The 13,432-nt window shown below is 43.3% G+C and overlaps 1 protein-coding gene across 3 annotated transcripts in view; it reads right to left on the reverse strand.

Annotated features, from left to right (window-relative positions):
- TRRAP (transformation/transcription domain associated protein) overlaps positions 1–13,432 on the reverse strand; it is a 300,061-nt gene that overhangs the window by 13,240 nt on the left and 273,389 nt on the right. For all 3 annotated transcript variants that reach the window (XM_082261087.1, XM_082261086.1, XM_082261085.1), the window contains 2 exons: positions 10,277–10,461; positions 2,788–2,991 (listed from right to left, as the gene is read on the reverse strand). In XM_082261087.1, the coding sequence (XP_082117213.1) occupies positions 2,788–2,991; positions 10,277–10,461 (389 nt within the window). The remainder of the gene's footprint in view (positions 1–2,787; positions 2,992–10,276; positions 10,462–13,432) is intronic.

Consider the following 13,432-nt stretch of genomic DNA (forward strand, 5'->3'; position numbering starts at 1 on the left):
GCACAGCAACTAAAGCTTAAGAAGCTGATTAGTTGTAACGCACAGCTGCTCCAATTTTGATACATTACCGCCAATTGTTTTTTTTAGTTAGGAAAATATATAACGTTTTCTGTTAATATTTTGTATTCCCAACATCCAGACAGCAGGAGGAGCTTTGTGCTACTTTTCACATATTTTCCAGTTTCTCCTTCCCTCTCGTTTACAGATCTCAATAGCTGAAGCAAAATTGTATACACACACGAGTTAACGAATCAGACGTTCATCCTCCCACCAATTCCCTGCTCCTTGAGTTGTGCTTGCTTTAAAACTCCTGAACAAGCACTCCTGAAAAAATAAAAAGAGCAAGGCCCTGCAATCCACGAGTTTTATCTATTTACGAGTAACTTTGCAGTGTTCAGCAGATAGCATTGTCCACTCCTTATTTAAATGGGGGGCCTAAGCATGGCTACTTGCCTACATAAGGCTTTAAATTCCTTGGTGACAGTCTATTGTGTAAAGAACATACTCGTGTGTACTGGAGCGTGGATTTCATTATACTATACCTTTGATGGAAATAGGACTATCATTTCCCAGCTGTCTTTTTCTTTCAAAGATTAGAAGAAAAAAAAACTGAAATGTAAGATCCCTTTTATATACAGGATTGCATAGTCTACATTGGTTGTTCTTTGGAGAGACTTTGCAGGTATGAGGTAGAAATTACTGGACACCCGCACAGAAATTGGGATATTTGTTATCCACTTAAGTAATAGTGAAGTCTGCTTTATGTAATTGGCCACTGGAAGCAAACTGAGGTAAGAAATAAGTCAGTCCTTTTTTCCTGCTAAAATGCTGCACAGAAAGCTCATTCCCTACTAATATAACCTTGGTTTAAAAGCTGAATGCCAGACAGATTTTTAAAAAGGGACTACCCTAATAAGTTATGAGCTTCATTAAAACAAATTCATTTTTACACAAAGCTAGAATAAGAAATTCAATGTATCTGCTGTGCAGACTAGCACTCGTGCTGCAAAAGGGGGAGCAGTACTGTAAGTAGTCAGTCATGCTCTACTACATTACAAAGTCCTGTTAGTAAGGCCTCATTCACATAGGTGTAGTCAAGCGTACACCCGTGCAAAGGGTTGTCTTTACCTGCATGTGATTTAAAGGTGTTTCATTCATCTGTGTGCATGCTGTCCCATTTATGTCTATTGGGATGCAGCGGCTGCACAGACACAGCCACTAGTTCCAAATTTGACAGCAGGTGTATGCCCCTGAACGCAAACCACGTGTGGGTTTGGTAACGTATAGCGCCCGCGTTGGCTTTGGTGAGTGTCAGCAGGTCAGCACAAACATCTGTTTGTTGGTCGTCTGCACTGAATGAAACAGACATGAGAAGCTTCCCATGACTTATGGTTTCTGGAGTGGTTATACCTTGACTAATGTGGACAGCAAACTTCCATGAGAGCAAAAATTCTAGACCGCTCATTTACAGTTAACTCTAAATTGATGACCTGTAAAGACTTTTAAAGAGTCGCCTTTGGACAGTTTTTGGTATCGTAGTTTGTTGCCGTTTCACAGCCACAGGGAATTTTAAGGCCTGCCATATTCAGCATCCATTTACTTCACGTAACCTTGCCTTTTAAATTTTACCACAAAATGGGTAGTATAAAGTTTGTGTGCACTAAATGAACTATAAATTAACTATAATGTATTTTCTTTTATTTATTTTTTTACTAGAAATCTGGGTTTGATCAGAGCCGGTTCACATACAGGCGACCCGACTTGCCGGGGCGACCTGGGAAGTCGCGGTGCACAGCGCGCACCGCGACCTCGGAGCGACATGCACGGACTTCATATAATTGAAGTCAATGCAGGTCGCTCCAGGTCGCCCCAAAGTAGTACAGGACCCTTTTTCTAAGTCGGAGCTCCTATTAGAACGGGTCCTGTGCTAATCTATGGCAGGTGACCCACGGCGACTTGTCAGGCGACCAAGTCGCCTGACAAGTCGCCCCAGTGTGAACCGGCTCTAAACAGTTGCACTAATATTGTGTGACAAAGAAATTGCAATTCAGCATTTCATTCTTCATGGTTTCCCCTTCTGGAAAATATATCAAGTCTGGGGGGTTTTAACTAATCTTAAGGCCTAAAATGCATATGTTACCATGTGTGGTGAAGCAGGAAGACTGAGTTTGGCAGTAAAAAAATGTAAATGGGGGGTTGGGAATCCAGGACCATGCAATGCTAGAGGAGAGTATTCCCAGAGGCAAACATGCCATCATGTGCAAATATGCATATTGGCATCATGGAAAAAGCTACCCTTTAGCTCACAAGTTTAATTCTACTTTAAACAAGTGAGTTAATGTGAAAGCGCTGCACAGACAAATCATAAATATGTAACCCTACCCACACTAAAACTATTTAAGGAGGCTTAAAAAAGTGACAGTTGGCAGGATTCTTCTCTGGGATTCCTGAGATAAACTAGCTTGTAATTCACATTCACTGATCCTTTAACAAGATATGGGATTTTGCCAGAACATTTTCCAGTCACTGTAATAACAGTATAGTGAGCTACTGCGCTTTCTGCTTCTTCAGTATGCGATAATAACATTGGGATAGATGGTTAAGCTGAAATGTTGTCTAAGTACTACACAAACATAAGAATCTAACTGTGGAGCGAAAAGACAAGCAGCTGGAACAGGAACAGTTAAGTCTGCTGTGCAATTATAGGAGGATTTGTACAGTTATGTTCAGCATGAGTGGTTTGATCAACAGCAGAAGATTTTCTGCTTCTTCAAATACTCCACACACCTGTGCAATCTGCAGCATCTCTGGATTCAGCCTGTTCAAATGAAAGACAAATTCTGCAAAGCCGATCAAAGCTAGCTGGATGGTAAACATCTTTCTGAAGGTCCAGTAGTCGGTGGCATTGGGGAACGTGTGTAAAGCCCACTCCTTCAGCATGCTGCGTGGCACCATGTTACTCTGCACCTCTTTCAGGATGTCACGCAGAACCTGCAGAAAATATATGAAAAGAATTCTAATTAATTACCGCCGGCTTCATCATTTAGTCTCACCCAGGATTTGCAATTGACCAGTTGCGATTATGACCTAGACATAGCAGTCTGATACTATATGAAATAATCTGTTTAGGTTTCAGTAAGCCACAAAAAAAATAAAAAAAAGTCAAATGAAGCAACAGCAATGTGAATAGTCATTTGATTTAGAGAGAGACCAAGCAAGGATATTTGTAAGTCCCACACCCAAGTCAGCACTGGAGATATGCTGACTGTTAGGCCCCTTTCACACTGTCCGCTTCGTCGGCAGATTCCGTTTTCTCAGCGGGGGGATCGATCCGCCGATCCCCCGCTGAGCAGGCGGATGGCAACTCTGTCTCCGCTCTGTGCGTCGAGACACAGCTGTCAGGTCCCCGCTGTTCTTTATGGGGGAATCCTGTCCATTCTCATCCGATCCCATCCGCCAGACGGATGGAAAATAGGGTTTCCATCCATCCAGATTTGACGGATCGGATGTCAGCGGACATGTCTCTGCTGACATCCGATGCCCCATAGAGATGCATGGGGCATCCATTCAGATCCGCCTGAAAAATTGACAGGCGGATCTGAACGGTCCGCAAGTGTGAAAGGGGCCTTAGTGTCTATCCAAGATGTTACTTGTAGTCAAGTCTCTTAATGTAACCTATTATTTTTTTTCTTTTTCCAAAAGTAACCTATTCTAACAGTCTGATCATTCTTCAATTATGAGAGGTGCTTAAGGGGAATTAAAGTGCACATGTCATAAGCTAAAACGTGTCTAAGGAAACAATACTGTTGAAATGCAGATAATTACCTTTCATTCCTTAAAGGATAAGACCACCAACAGCACCCTGGTAGTTCATTGCAAACTACAAGCCGACAGCTAAAAGGCTGTTGGTACTTGTAGTTTCCCATGAACGAAACTCTGTGAATGAATGAATGACAAGCCTGATGGGTGGAACCCTTTTGGGTCTCAGTCCCAGTCTTACAAAAATCTGTCCATGCCAATTCTAAACCCCACACTGATTTAGTCCTCATCCTGGCTCTTGCTATTTAACTGTACACAGAGCCCCATTGGCCAGGAAAGGTCCTGGTATGTGAAAGTTGAATGTCAAGGGGTTAAGTTTGCTGTCAGTATTAGACAGGACTAAGTGCTGGTTTGAGCAGGTCAAGGTCCTGCATATAAGCTGTCCCTCCAGAGAGACATAGAAGTTGATTTGAAATCTAGCACACATTTTTGCAGATACCACAAGCTGATGCAGTACTGTTGCCCTTTTTGGCCATAGCAAGTATATTTAAAGATGTGTTGCACCAGATGTGGATAGAGGAAAAGCATTTCATTTTGAGTAAACTTTTGCTAGAAAATTTTACTTAAAACGATTCCAAGTATGCTATATGCCCTTGTTCAAACCAATTATTCAACAGTACTTCATACAGCACTTCACCTTGACTGACCAAACTGTGCTCAGCATTTGAGTTCTCAGTGCATCAGTTTGATTTAGAAGTTGCTTAAGACTTATTGTCATGCCCATAATAATGTATATTCTGCAGGGCTGATGCTTAGCGTACTCTTAAAGATCGTTGGTGAAAAAAAATCTTATGTACTGGAAGCTATTTTTTCTTTTATTCATAAAAGCCATTTACTTCAATTATGGAAACTGCTTTCTTTATTGGACTTAAAGACTTCTGTTATATTAAGCCACAAGGTCTAATGACTCACCAGAGGCTATGTATTAATATGCAATGTATGCAGCGCTGAAGTGGACTTTGTTAAAGAATACTAGTCCATAAAGGAAAAGTGCACTTATCCTTTATCTTAGCTAATACAACTACCCTGCCCCTCCACAGAAGCATACTTACCTCAATCCAATGGTAGTGGCTGAAGCCCACTGTTGGCTCATGTCACAGAGCCAGTCCAAGCTCAGGAAAGAGCATCCGCCCACATGCCTGGATGGCATCTGACTCAGTCTGCTCTCATCCCTACACAACCCAGCGATCCAGTGAGGGGGAGGAGCAGAGCAGAGAGATGGCTACTGACAGCCACCAGCTCTCTGCTCAGGGAGCTCTGAGAACCAAGTGATTAGCAGTGTTTGATTGCTCAGTTCTCAGTGTTAGAGCTGGAGGGGGATTGGATTTTTGACTTACCGTATAATCCAATTCTCTGATGTTTATTGACGGACACAGCTCCTGATCTTAACCATTGGGTTATACTGCCCCCTACAGGAGTCCCAGAGGGTATACCCCCTCTCTCTAATAGAGGTACTTCGTTTTGTTACAAGCAGTGTCAGAAGAATTCAACTCCACAGAAGGGTGGGTGCTGTGCCCGTCAATGAACATGAGAGAGATAGATTTTACAGTAAATCAAAAATCCCATTGTTTTCTTTCGTTCATTGATGGACACAGCTCCTGATCTTCTTAACCATTGGGACGTCCCAAAGCAGTGTTAAAAATGAGGGGTGGAAACAGCGAAAAATAAATTCCCTAGGCAAACCGCACTTGACTCGCCAGACCGAGTTTGCTTGGATCCTCCAGAGGAAGCCCCGAAGGGCTCCAATCCCTTGTCAGTTGACCCTGAGGGACAAAACAGCTTCTTATGAGTCGAAGGGGCCCACATCTATGACGAGGGTCCTTGCCCTTAGTAGCCTGAAGAAAAATGGTAATCTTCCCCCCTTTGAGACCTTTAATGATGTCATCCAGGGTAGCACCAAACAGGCGATCTCCTTGAAAGGAAGATCAGTCAAGGCCTTTTTAGAAGTCTGTCGGGCCTGTTGGGGGTTATTAAAATAATAATAGGTAAAAAGAAAAATGATTTTAAAAGCCATGTATATTTCATATTATGCATATAAGAGATTCTGAACAGGATGGCGTCCATCTTGTTTTTAAGGTGAAACAAAGTTCATATATATACTTGTTAAACAAAATGTCTCTCACAGGCTTACAAAGGGTCTATGGTTTCAACAGAGATCTTTGTATTTCTATGTAATCGTAAATAAGATCCCTTTTGACATCTCGATCAGATAAAACTTAGTCAGTCTGACGCTATGTTAAGGGGGATATCTCAGTCTGTCTATAAGTATATAACAATGGACAATACCCCAGTATATTCTAGCAGACATTTAAAGATGAACCATATAAGTTTTTATAGAAAACATCATCATATGTAAGATGTATATTAACGATAATACATTGTATTCTTATTAATATAGAAGTGTGAACTTGATACTTATATAATATTAGATATATAATATCCATATATATATACAAGTATACTTTTCTAATAAGTGTAAAGACATGTGTATCTCGTTACTAATTACCTCATTTCAGAGAAGTTTGTGTGTAGGTCTGGTGTAAGTTTTTATGACACTATAGATCTTCCTATCCTAGTCTGGATGCCTGACAGTTATGTCAGAATCCAAATAAGTAATGGCTATTCACTAGCCAGAGGTCAGAGAGGTCATCAGATAAGAACATGATGGGTAATTGTTTCAAATTATGTTAAATACAAAATCTAATGAACGGTACGATACTGCCCTCTGGAGACAAAATACCAGGTGCAGTTTTGAGATAATTTCAGATTTTCCCATATAAAAATATTATATTGTGTTAAATAATATAATTATTGGAATGGCATTACTTGCCAAGGTGAAGGTGGACATTTATGTATGTACTGGAAGTCTGGACAAAGTTTTATGTTGTGTTATATGATTAATCTCACATATAGAGAAATCATCCTTAATTTTATTAGACCAAATATGGGGTTAATTATAAAAAGGGGTGTGTCTCTGACCTCATCAGTTTAGGTATAGAATATCCCGACCAATAGGGATAATGTTTCATCCCTCTGGGTTTTACTTATGGTAATTTTTATAGCTCTTTGTTCTTACCATATAAAAGACCAACCCAGATGAGAGAGAGGACACACACTTTACACTACTGACAACACACCTCACACTTACACCACACACGCTATTAGATTCCTTAACAGACTCATCCAGACATACTCCATATTTGTCCAATCATTCATCTGAAACTTGAAGGGAATCCACCATCTTAAGAAAGGCATCCATCTTAGGACTCTGGTAACGATTTGAAGCTAGCGGCTATCTTAAGTGTGGTAATTATGCCTTGCTGTATTATTTGATTTTATTCAACAATTGTTTATTCTTTCCTTATATGTTTTATATTGCATATTTAAGGGTAATGAGATTACAATCCCAGCCGTATAAGCCATGGTATATTTTTCTCTAAAAAGCTGATTTTTGTTTTTATACATTTTTATTAATATCAGATTCAGTGCATTATTTGCAATTTTAAGTCTTCCGTTTTGCATGGCTTATTCTCATTCCTTCTGCAGTGGAATGACTTTGGGCTATGTGATTCGCAGACCATTGTAGTCTGTTTATATAGAACATTAATTTATGGCTTATACTATACCTGGGAAGAAATGGTAATCTTGCTTTTACTTTGGTTTCACTTTCACTTTGTTTTATTTCACTTTGTTTTAGTTTCACTTTCATTATTGAGCTAAACATCACATTGCATTGATTATTTGAAGTTAGTATTTTTGTTGTAGAGTTATCTTTTTGTGTCACTTCTTGTTTGATCATATATTGTGTTTGCATGTCTTGAGAATAAATATTTTTATATATATTCCACACTGTAGACTGTACTCACTAAGATTGGTATATGCTTTTAAAAAGAAATTAATCAATTAAAAAGAATTCTCGACACTGATTTATGGCAATAGGTGAAGACTCTCCTTTTTCACAGATCTTTGCTTATTAACCATAAATAAATACACTGCTATATTCAGAGCAGTATAAATATTCTGACATAAGTACGAGCGCGAGATATTTATTATTAAATATTCTTACAAGTCTGGTCTGCAAACCAGCATTTGAGCCAAAAGGCACGCCGAAGGACCACTGCCGAAACAGAGCCGAGCCACTAGGAGAGACACATCCAAAGAGACATCACAGATAAACTGCAGCCCCTGAACCAGCTGGTCTGCCAGCTCAGGAAGCTACCCACCCCCCCCCCCTCCAGGTCATGGCGTAAAATCTTAGCCCACTAGGTCAGAGTCTGAAACACCAGGGCAATGGTAAAAATCTGCCTCAGTGCCGAACCAGCCAGCCGGATCCTTAAAGGCCACGGACTCTACAACCGGAATCATGGTTGCCTTGTTTATTCTGGAAAACAGAGGGTCCACCAATGGTGGAATAGTTCACTTCTTAAGATGGGACTCCTCCTAGGGGTAGCAACTAGCTTAGGTACCCCAAAGGGACGCCTCAGTCGTCCCCACTCTTTAGTGACAATTCTGTCAAAAGAGGAGGGAAAAGAGAACTCCTTTGCCGCTCTGGATGGTTTGTGAGTGCAAAAGGGAACATGCGCCTGCGTCGCAGTCGCGCCCCCCAACTTTAAGTCTCAAGCACAGATAACAATCGGTGTGTCCACCAGCACCTTTCCGTGCGTGGGTTGCAGAAGCGGAGGAATCATCCTCACTATCTGAGGATTCAAGGCGCATGGTCCACCAGTGCCTTTTCATGTGCAGTTGCAGAAGCAGATGAATCATCCTCACTATCTGAGGATTCAGGGCGCGTGGTCGCAGACCCAGCAGGGTGACCAACGTCCGCGGCGGCCGAATTATGTTCAGGATCTGAGGAGACAGATGGTGAAGGCGGGGGTGCTTGATGCCAGCTCGTCACCCAAAAACCACCTCCACCTGGGACACGAGAGACTCCAGGACCGCCTTCAGTGAATTGGTGGGTGGATGTATGGGACCCGGAGGGCCCTGCGCATCAGGTGGGGAGACGTGCTCCAAAGACTCAATGAGTCACCAGGGGGACCCCCACAAAAAAGTGTAAAACACTGCTAAAGGACAACCCGCACTGCTTTGGCAGCACCAATGGATCCTAAGCAAAGAGGGAGAGGACCCCACCAGACTCACCACCCCGCAGAAACCAGGCCCCGCAGCCACCACGGGAAACTGCACTGCACAAGCAGCGATCAGGAAATGAAAGGATCCAGGAGTCAGCACCAGGGGATGAGAAGAGGCTCCTACCACCAAAATCGCCGCCCAGAGGGCTCCATGATAGTGGTCATGGCCGCTGCTATTTTCAATGGCAAACCACAGTAAAATGGCAGCCGGACTACACAAGCATGGCCGCTGTGCAATGAACACACAGGCTACAAGAAAATGGAGGCCCCGCGCAGCACCACGAGGCTCCCAGGGAGCCAGCAGGGATCCCTAGGCTTCAAGGACAGGCCCCAGCAGAATGGGGGGCCCAGGCAGGAGTCCCAACCAGGTACAACCCCCCCCCCCTCGCATAGCCGATCCTCCAGTCCCCAGCAGGGCACCGCCCCCCCCCCGCAGTGCCCTGCCCCCATCCCTGGAGGTGGACCACCCACACATCCTAGCATAAGTCGAGGGGGGGTAGGCTGGGGGGTGCCTGACAGGAAGTAGGGGAACCCGGGGGTCCGACCGTCCCATGGAGGGGCCCACGTCCACCCCAAAACCCCCCAGGGGGAAAGGGGGGACAGCTACTCACCATACCAGGAACCAGGCGGGCACCGCTCCAGTCAGAACCTCTCGCCATGGAAATGGGGGGGGCTGTCAGCCAGGAAAAACGCTGCAATTCGGGCCAAGGCGTTTGCGACCTTGGATGGGACTATGTCGCGGCCGACTTAGCGTGGAGCTGAGGTTTGCGCTCGCTGGCCAGACTGGGGTGACAACTGGATCTAGATTATGCAGCCCGTCACCCAGTCCAGCAGTTGATTGTAGATCTCACAGGAAAAAAACAGGATAAAAAAAAATATATATCTAAAAAGAAAATATTTTTGCCAAGACCAGAGATCCCAGCAAGAAACTAGGTCCTTACTCCTGACTAGGCAGAAAAAAGTACCTATAGCAGAGAGAGGGAATATACCCCCTGGGACTGTCCATAGGCATAGCCAAACTTTTTCTGTCCAGTGTCCTACTCCTGTAGGGGGCAGTATAATCCAATAGTTAAGAAGATCGGGAGCAGTGTCTGTCAATTAACTAAAGAGAAATGTATCTTTTCATATAGCAGATGACCATGTGCTCATCAAAAAGCCCTGTCCAGCTGCTCAAGATGAATAAGCTTATAATCATCTTAGGCTGAGCTCATTTACACTGAAATGACATACTTGCATGAAAATGGATACCGCAGGATGATTAAACCAGATCAGGGTGTAGAATGCCTCTACAGTGCACCTTCCAAATTCATTATTCAAAGATTCCGTACCTGATGACTGGCTTGAGTCCCTCGCGCTTGAACTGTAGCCAATCTGTCATAGTAACGTGAAATAGGGTTGTCATGCTCGATGCCTTTCTTGGCACAGCGCTGCTTATAGATCTCCACCAAGGAGAGAGAAGAGGGATTGTCTTCAACCAGACGCATCTGCGGTGAGACGGCCACAACACGGGGGACTGGAAATTATTGTTTGGAAAGGGAGCGAGGAAAAAAAAAAGAGAAGAGGGAGGGAAATTGATTAATGCAACAGGAAAGTAATGCAGACAGGGAAAGCCATAACACCACTGTGTAAATATCTGTCTGACCAAGAAATTAGCAGAGGGAGGCACCTAGCAATTGACATGGCATTCACAGCCATTTAGTATTTTAGCTACATGACATAATTTATCTTTCATAGTCTACATAAAACAGCAGCAGTGTCATGTTCAAATCTGCTTTTAATTTCTGGTGAAACACACGAGGTAGGCACCTTACCATCCCCACCCCACTACCACCTCTTACTCATCTGAAACTGGCAACACCTGGCCCTTCCAAGTATGTGACCTTTATGACATTGATGGGATCTAGCAGCCAATCGCCAGCCCTATGCACTTTCATATGGCAAGGGAAAAAAAAAAGGTCAATACTCCCCAAAGCTGTCAGTAAACTCAAGACTGATAAGCAGAGGGAGCTACTAGGCTTTACCTACCTAGGAGGGTGCTACACTATCTAGCAGTAATACATGAACTAAGTTTCCATTAGAATCTTTAAAAAAATTGCTTAAAGCTTACTGTAAGTTTTGCAAATACTTTGTAAAAGCTTGGTGTATACACTGCTCTTCCACTTACTGACACCTGTACAAACAAGGCCTTAAGCCTAGTACACATGGGCCAGATGTCAGACGACTACGTCCATTCAATAAAAGAAAAACTGACATTTGGCCCATGTGTATGGCAGCCGGTCCGATGGAAGTCAGCTGTTTGGCCAGCTTGTGTTGGACAAGCATGCTGGAAAACATGCAGCCGACCAGCTTCAGATCAGCATTCTCAGCCAATGGCTGAGAGCGCTGACCATAGTTTCCTGGCGGTGGGGTTTGTGGTGGTGTCCCCCTGTCAGAACACAATAGAACAGCAGATCCCTGTACTAACATCAGATTGTGAAGTGGATGGACCTGGTGGAGCGGTCACTTGTTTTTTGTTAAAAAAACTAGTGGTTTGTACTATGTTTTAGTGTAAAGATCAACACTGAAGTTTACTGTCTGGTAAAGCCTGAGCCCTGAATTCAATTTTATTCTGTGACAGCCCATGCAATGAAACAAACCATCTTGATCTGGTATGAGAGCGCTATTGATCACCTAATGCCCCCTTTGTTGATAAGATGAACTACTCTTTCCTAACAACCTTTATCACTGGTTAACCAGATTGCAGTTTAGGATAATGGCGCCCAGCTATAAAGTCTGTGTGTTGTAGCAGTCATTGGGTGTGTTAAACAATGCAAAAAGGAAAATTCTTCTGACACAAGCATTTATATATTATATCCATTACAAAGAATTAAAAAGCTTCACATTCGTACTCTTACGCCAATATGTATATGGTTTCTCTCTCTCTCTCTCAGGGTCTCCTGTAAGACCAGGAATTGAGAGCCGCGGTGCTGTAGCCAGGACAGCGCTGGAAAAGTGACTCAGTCCGGTAAGTGTTTAGGGATGGGGTGAGCAGATAAAGTAGTGAGGAGTTTTTTTATCTTTTTATATATATAATGCATTAGGGTTTAAAAAAAAAAATATATGAGTTTAGAACCATTTTAGGTAAGCAGATAAAAATAATTAAAATGAATGGTATGATATTTTTAAAAATAAATAAATGGATTTTTGTAAAATCTTACCGTAAAATCCTTTTCTCTTAGCTCATCGACAGACGTAGTCCTCGGTGATACACCACCTTCGGGTTATGTTACCTCCGCAGGAGCAGGACTAGACAGGAAATTAAAAAGCTCTGGCCACACCCTAGGGGCAGTCCCAGAGGGTATATCCTCTCTCTCTCTGCCTCAGCAAATCAGTTATGTGAAAAAGCAGTGCTTAGAGAATTTAACCCAACCCAACTCCAAAACAGAGGGGCGGGGACTACGTCTGTCGATGAGCTAAGAGAAAAGGATTTTACGGTAAGATTTTACAAAAATCCATTTTTCTCTAGCGCTCATCGGCAGACGTAGTCCTCGGTGATACACCACCTTCGGGACGTCCCAGAGCAGTATCACAACTGAGGGGTGGGAAAATGGAAATCAAATCCCAATCTAGAAGGCCCAACCGGTGCCAACTAGAAGTTTACAATGCTCATCCTTAATGATAAGACTCAACCAAAAAAAAGAGAACAATTTTTTTTTTTTTTTTTTTTCAAACAGAAAAAAACCCTCGAGGTAGACCACCGGTCTCCTCAAATTGCGGCCTGCAAAACCTTGCGGCCAAATGAGGCATCCGCCGATGCCGTCACATCAACTTTATAGAATTTTGTAAAGGTATGTACCGACGACCAGGTGGCCGCCTTACATACCTGGACCACTGACGCCTGATGGCGAAAGGCCCAGGAAGTACTGAGCGCTCGAGTGGAGTGCGCCCTAACAGGGAACGGAGGACTCTGACCCTTAATAGAATAAGCCTGTACCACCGTTTGTCTAATCCATTTGGCAATGGTCGCGGCAGATGCAGGCAAACCCTTTCTGGGGCCATCCGTGATCACAAAAAGTGAATCCGTCTTACGGAATGATTCCGTAGCTTTCAGGTATACCCTGATTGCCCGAACCACATCTAAGGAATGCAACGCATGTTCCCGATGATGCTTGGGCTGAGGACACAAGGAAGGTAGTACAATATCTTCATTCAGATGAAAATCTGAAACCACCTTGGGAAGAAAAGATGGCTTAGGATGAAGTACTACCTTATCCCTATGAATCACTAGGTATGGGGACTGGCATGATAATGCAGCCAGTTCTGACACCCTGCGAGCAGAAGTAATAGCCACCAAGAAGGCCACCTTCTGGGATAGAGTAAGCAAGGGAATCTCCCTGATGTTTTCAAAAGGAGGTTTCTGTAGAACCGACAAAACCAAATTAAGATCCCAGGGCGGTAAGGGCGCGCGGACTGGAGGAGCCAGGTGCCGCACCCCCTGGATGAAA

The sequence above is a fragment of the Pelophylax lessonae genome (genome assembly GCF_965119305.1).
Source record: "Pelophylax lessonae genome assembly, chromosome: 6".
NCBI classification, from domain to species: Eukaryota; Metazoa; Chordata; class Amphibia; order Anura; family Ranidae; genus Pelophylax; species Pelophylax lessonae.